At 58.7% G+C, this 6,473-nt stretch overlaps 1 protein-coding gene across 1 annotated transcript; it reads left to right on the top strand.

The window, feature by feature from the left end:
- Positions 1-1,736: 1,736 nt before the first annotated feature.
- Positions 1,737-6,032, top strand: FOXL3 (forkhead box L3). The gene is made up of 4 exons (XM_033193781.1): positions 1,737-1,843; positions 2,226-2,394; positions 2,636-3,265; positions 5,843-6,032. Exons 1-3 carry the CDS (start codon positions 1,737-1,739, stop codon positions 3,068-3,070), a joined length of 711 nt encoding a protein of 236 aa, XP_033049672.1. The 3' UTR covers positions 3,071-3,265; positions 5,843-6,032.
- Positions 6,033-6,473: the final 441 nt, after the last annotated feature.

Below are 6,473 nucleotides of genomic sequence, written 5' to 3'. Positions count from 1 at the left end.
ACCAGGGTTGCACTCTGGGAATAGAAGGTCACCAGTGTAACTTCTGGATCATGGTGGCTACATGGTCAGGTTTTAAAGAAACTCAAGCTGTTTTGGAGAGGGGCTGTACCATTTTACCTTTCCTTGTTCCCGCGTAGTTTTGACATCCGATTAAGGGGACGATACAGAGTCACTGAGTGTGTTCGAGCCTGAGTGTGACTCAGATCCCGAACGAGGCCAGGCAGCCACAGTGCCCACCCCAGAAAGGGGAGTTGCACGTGCCCACCCCCACCGTGCCAGGTTTCTCCTCCCAGAGGGACCCCCAGGGGTGCTGAGCCCGCCTGCAGATGTGGCTTTACCAAGGGCAGCGACAGCTCCGGGCACCCCTGGGGTCAACTGGGTGCAAGCAGCGAAAGTCACCTCATATTTTAACAAGTTCATTCATTCATTTGTTTTTTATAGAGACAGGGTCTCACTCTGTGGCTGAGGCTGGTCTCTAACTCCTGGCTTCAAGTGATCCTCCCACATCGGGCTCCCACAGAGCTGGGGTTTCAAGTATGAGCCCCCATGCCCCGCCGTCTGGGTCGTTTCAGAGCTGACGGTGCTGCTGTGAAGGCGACATTTCCTGGAAGAAGACTGTCTATCCAGGGCTTTCTGGCCTCAGACCGACTCACAGACACGGCTTTCGGTCAGAATTCTGCAGGTGATTCCTGGAAATACTATTCAGTCTCATGTCTACCGTGAAACAAAGCCCCCTACTCCCGTAAGATCCCACCTCTCTACTTTTCTGCAGAATTTCCTAACCCGGATGGCTTCTCTTCTCTTCCCTCTGCGTGCGCCTAAAACGGAGCTTCGGCCCAGAGGGGACCCGTGAAGCGGCGACTCTGCGATGGGAAGTCCCCCTCTCTCGGGGCCCCGGCGGGGACTCACTTTCAGGCACTGAGAGACCGCGGGGCGGGAGCACCGGGCGCTGCAGAAAGCGCTGGGACCTGCGTTTCTGGCTCAGCTGGCCCACTGACCAAGGCCAGGAGACGGCCGCTGGGCACCACGGATTTGCCCTGGACCCCCGGCTGCTCTGGGGTGGAGAGCAGCGGACAGTGCAGGTGGCGGAGGGGGCCACAGTCCTGATCTCCGACGCCGACTCCGGGCTGTGCTCTCTGCTGAGACCCAAGTGTCCGCCCGGGGATCCGGGCACCCGGAAAGCACCACCGAGTCTCAGGCGCCCCCAGGGCGCACGAGACCGGGGCGTACGAGACCGGGGCGCACGAGACCGGGGCGCACGGGACCGGGGCGCACGGGACCGGGGTGCACAGGACCGGGGTGCTCCGAGGAGACTTCCGCCAGTGCAGGGAGGCTGCGAGGACACCCCAGGCTGCCTCCAGGGATGGGGACGGGGCAAACCCTGCCCTGAGCGCCCCGGGAAGGGAGCGGAGCCTCCCCGCCCATCGGACCACCCAGCGCGCCGCCTCCTCCTCCCTCCCCCGCAGCGGTCAGCGGGTCACCGAGACGCCCCGCTCCGCTCCCCTCGGCCGCTTTACGGGTGGCTGGGGCCTCCCCCGCGCCGGGATTGGATGCGAGAGGACGGGGTGGGGGCAGGCGGGGGACCCCAGAAGCCCAGGTTCCGGCTCCGGCGGAGAGAAGGCCGCAGTGCAGTAGCTGCTGGGCCGCCTGGAGACGGCTCTTCGCGAAGCCGGCGGACGGCGCGGAGGAGGCGGCAGCTGCAGCCGGGGCCCCCAGCAAGCGCCCGGCGCGCCAGGATGTTTGACACCTCGCAGTATCCCTACAACTGCTTCAATTACGACGCCGACGACTACCCCGCCGGCAGCTCCGACGAAGACAAGAGGCTCACGCGGCCCGCGTACAGGTGACTGCGGGGGTGGCGGCGGGGATTTGGGGAACAGGGACCCCTCTGCAGGGGTCCCAGGTAGCCGGGACCTGCCTGGGACTAAGGAAGGGCGAGGGGGCTTTCTTATTTCCGACGGAGCTCAGAGAAAGGAGGCATTTGTCCCTACTTTGAGGAGAGCCGGGGAACGTTCTTGGCCTCCCGGGGAGGGGCCTTTCCAGCCCGGGGAAGAGCTTCTGGGGTCTGGGTGGCGCCGGGGGCCGCTAGCTGCGGGGGGCACTTTCCCCAACACCGCCTCACTCCTCTGCCTCTGCGCCCCACGGCGCCCTGCGGGACGGGGAGAAGAACGGGGCGAGGGGAGGGCTGCCCCGCGGAGACCCCGCCTGACCCCCGGGCTCCGCAGCTACATCGCCTTGATCGCCATGGCCATCCAACAGAGCCCCGCGGGGAGGGTGACCCTGTCCGGCATCTACGACTTCATCATGCGCAAGTTCCCCTATTACCGCGCCAACCAGCGCGCCTGGCAGAACTCCATCCGCCACAACCTGTCCCTCAACAGCTGCTTCGTCAAGGTGAGCGCCGCCCCCGACGGGCCCCGGCTGTCCCCAGGTGGCGACACCTGCGCCAGGGCCTCGGTGGCGGGGAAGGGAGGGCACCGCTGCGGCTGCGGAGAGGTCCATCCTCAGCCCACGGGGCCGCCTCCACCTGCGCAGTGCGCCACCCTCGCCCCGGTCCAGGGCGCCCCGAGGGGACAAGGCGGGCGGGCGCACAGCCCAGCGGAGCCGCTCCCAGCCCCTTCCTCCGCGCGCGCAGGTGCCGCGGTCCGAGGGCCACGAGAAGGGCAAAGGCAACTACTGGACTTTCGCGGGCGGCTGCGAGTCGCTGCTGGACCTCTTCGAGAACGGCAACTACCGGCGGCGGCGACGGCGGCGCGGCCCCAAGAGCGAGGGGCTGAGGGGTCCGCGTGCGGGAGGCGCCCAGGGGCCCCCAGGTCCGCCCGATCCGGCCGCCGGGCAAGGGTCCCTGGCCCCAGACAGCGCTGGCGAGGGCGCCCCGGGACGGGACCCCCATGCCAGCCCCGCCAGCCCCGCCTCCCCGGGGAAGGAGCAGCCTCGGGACCTCAAGTTCAGCATCGACTACATCCTGTCCTCCCCAGACCCCTTCCCCGGACTCAAGCCGCCCTGCCTCGCACAGGAGGGCAGATACGCGCGGCTGGAGAACGTGGGCCTCCACTTTTGGACAATGTGATGTGGGGCCACCCTGGAGGCCCCTGCAGTTCAGTCTGGGGTCTTCCCCAGACCCTCCCTGGAAAGACGGTTCCAGCCTCACCTTGAGTCAGGAAGCCAGAGTTCGGCAAATCCTACAATTTCTCCTGCAGACGGAAGGTCAGGTGCCACACCAGGCCTGGATTGGGAGGACAGGCGGAGGTGGAGCTCCTTAAAGGTACAGGCTGTGAGGCTGTGACTTTACCTGTTGAGAAAACAGTTCTCTTGCAGGGAAAACCCCACTGGGCTCCAGTTTCACCTGAGGGTTTGCTCTGCACTGGCCTAGTGCTCTTGCTCTGAGGAGTAAACACAGGCTCATGTTCCCTACAGTCGGGAAACATTTCATTCCTTGGTCACTTGAGGGTGAGCTTTCTGGACAGCCACATCCCAAAAGCCACAAGTGCCCATTGTGCGGTCAGTGGACTGGTTGACTTTCTCCCCGTCGTTAAAATAATAGTGGTAAGGCACAAACCGTGAAGAGAGATGGCAACTGGCCCCATGAATTAGTCACCCCGAGGCTTATGATGGTGTCCGTGCTAGGGGTGACGTGATCGGAAGTGACAAACGTATCTTGTTGTGTCAGCCGAGTATTTTGGTGACAGTTTAAGAAATCAGTTGTGCGTTTTACACCAGAAGGGAGAAAGGCAAGGTGGGAAGATGGGGCCCAAATTTGGGATGATACTGGGGCAAAGTTCAAATTTCTTGATTCTTCTGAGCAGGGAGTAAGCCTTGATTCAGGCACCTTCCGTCAACTGGTTTCCCAAAACATCAGGTGCCCAAGAGAGCAGGCTGTGAATAAAATTCCTGCAACACCTCACAGGGCACGGTCACAAGCATCTGAGGTGGGCGCACTCCACTTGAAATGTAAATGATTTAATTACACTGTAGAGATGGGCATTCTAAAAACACACTGTTATGCCCAGTGAAACTATTTGACCAGCCTTATCATTTTTCACCAGCCCATTTTTGCAGAGTTAATTGCTTTCAGTGACTTAATTGGAACATTAGTATGGATTACACCTAATCCGATTCGCTTGGTGACAACGATTGGCTAATTTTGTGAACGGCAAAAAACGCACCCAACAAGGCTGGCTGGCTCATTTGGGAATTACATAGTCTTGCTTTATCGGACCCTTAAAAACAGGGACTGGGCGGCCGTGAAGGTAGGCGGGCTGCGGAGACAGACCAGAACATGCAAAAGATGCTTGGCCCTGGCTTCATCTCTATTCGGAAAAATCCAAGCATTCCCCCACTCACCTGCCCTGTAAATAGACTTGATGTGTTTGGTTCATTGTTTTGAGAAGAGAAAGGCCATTGCTGACAGACGCTATGAACGCCTGACCCCATGGAGATACGCCCACTCCCCGGCCTCCCAGCTCAGACAACCGCAGCCTCTGCCTACAAGGTCTCCCTTCGCCCAGGGAGAAGGAGCCAGAGCTCAGCCTCAGATGCCTGTTCCTGGAGGTGGAAATGCGGCTTCCAATGTGGACACCTCTCCTTTGCAAGTGTCAGCTTCTGGTTTCCAGAACTCTCTGCTGGGAGAGCAGCCAGCATTCCCAGTGCTCCCGCCGCCCACCTGGTGTAGGATCCCAGGAGATGATGAGTGCTGCAGCTCTCATGCTCGTTTCACAGATGGGACCCTGCATCGCAGGCATGCAGCTCCAGTTTGGCTCCTCACCCTCTCCATGCTGGCTTGTACAGGCTATCGGCATGGTGTGTACACGTGTGTGTGTGCATGTGTATTGTGGTGTGTGCCCTGTGTCTGTCTGCACTCTTGTTATTTATATCCCTTTGCTGGTTGTGCTAAAAGCATAGATTTAAATCGTACAAGATGTAATTTAGATGGTCATAAGAGGCAGATGCTCCCATACATAAGTATATGGCAAAGAAAGTATCTGAAGATATATTTTTCTGCTGCCAACAGAGGAAATAAAATTTACATTTTATCTTTTGAGTTCCTGCACTTTGTTCTGGTAAGCAAAGCCTGACTTGAAACAACAACAAAACCTCTTTTCCTAAACAGGACGCTCCTGGGGGGCCTCAGAATAAGTCAAGGTCTTTATAGCTCATCCTCTCTGAGAACAAATTTGTGGCCAAATGCAGACTCAATGCCCAGGAGAGGCAAGGGCGGCACTGGGGGAAATCTGTGTACAATGAGGTGTAGCATTTGTTTTGCAAAGGATATCAATCATATTTTTAAAAGCAAAGGGACATTTTCAATTTGCCAGTGTGTGATACCCTGCAACTTCAGAAAGGTTCCCAGCCCTTAGAGTGAATGGCATTTAATAGCAGCAACATAACAGGGTGAGGGCTGGCTGTGACCTACTCAAATGTCGCCGCCACCATGCAGACTTGCCCCACACAATTATAATTAAATACTTTATGCCTTTCTTGCAAATCCGCTGATTGATCATCGATATGTACATTACCACCGCATTACCCCCGAGCAGATGTCTGCCACATGCAGGTTACGGATCACCAGGCTTCCATTAACAAAGTTGGGAGGTGCTGCCGGGCGGACGTTCAGCGGCGTGCAAATGACTGTGTGCAAATGACTGTGCTTGGGACCAAAGTTCCCAGGCTGGGTGACACCTGGGCCCTGACCTCCTTTTCCCGAGACTTTAGGGCATCCCTTCTCACAGAAGATGGGCAGAGGCTCCTCCACCAAATGTCACAGGAGTGAGGGGATGGCCCATGGCGGTTCCTGGAGGATGGAGAATCCCAGGAATCCCACATTTATCCCTCCCTCCCACAGACGGAAGCAGGAGCATGGCAGATTTGAGAGCAACCACCAGGTCCCTGAGTGCAAACTGACCACAGATGAGACCCTCCCCCATACTGCTGACTGGTTGGGCGTAGTGTAGCAGCATCCCTCCAGAGAGGCCTCCTGGGCTGACACCTGCCCTTTGCACCCAGCTGAAGTAGGACTCTTGGAATCTGCTGTCCATTGGCCCCTGGTCTGCCTCCTGGGGAAGAAGAGAAAAGCCTTTTCTTCAAATTCCTTCCGTCCTTGATTGAGCAGGGTGGGGGCTGTTTGTTTATTCACTAGCAAACATTCACAAGCCCTGAGCTGGGAGTTGGGGCACAATCATGAACCCAGGAGGCCCAGACTGCAGCCCCACAGCACACGGGTGAAGTAGACAGACAGCTCCGCATGCATGCAGGGCCCTGCACCGGGATGGGTCAGGAAGGGAGCCCACAAGGCTCTGAGCAGAGGATGAGTGCTGCAAAGTGCATGGCCAGGCCAGGCGCTCAGGAGCCGAGGCCATGATGGTGACGGTGAGCTGGAACAACAAGCTAGGAGCAAAGTGCATCCTAGGTAGGGGGGCAGCCTGTGCCAAGCCCTGTGCTGGGGACCAGAGGCCAGTGTGACTGGAGGGAAGTGC

This window comes from Trachypithecus francoisi, unplaced genomic scaffold (genome assembly GCF_009764315.1).
Source record: "Trachypithecus francoisi isolate TF-2019V2 unplaced genomic scaffold, Tfra_2.0 Lachesis_group4, whole genome shotgun sequence".
NCBI lineage: Eukaryota > Metazoa > Chordata > Mammalia > Primates > Cercopithecidae > Trachypithecus > Trachypithecus francoisi.
Note: the sequence above shows the minus strand (reverse complement) of the source record. Positions and strands in the feature narration are given on the sequence as shown.

What these genes read in the sequence shown, in the direction of transcription:
- FOXL3 (XM_033193781.1), top strand. Translation starts at nt 1,737, where the DNA reads ATGTTTGACACCTCGCAGTATCCCTACAACTGCTTCAATTACGACGCC. An exon ending in CTCACGCGGCCCGCGTACAG is followed by an intron (nt 1,844 to 2,225) that starts GTGACTGCGGGG and finishes CGGGCTCCGCAG; the next exon opens with CTACATCGCCTTGATCGCCA. An exon ending in TCAACAGCTGCTTCGTCAAG is followed by an intron (nt 2,395 to 2,635) that starts GTGAGCGCCGCC and finishes CCGCGCGCGCAG; the next exon opens with GTGCCGCGGTCCGAGGGCCA.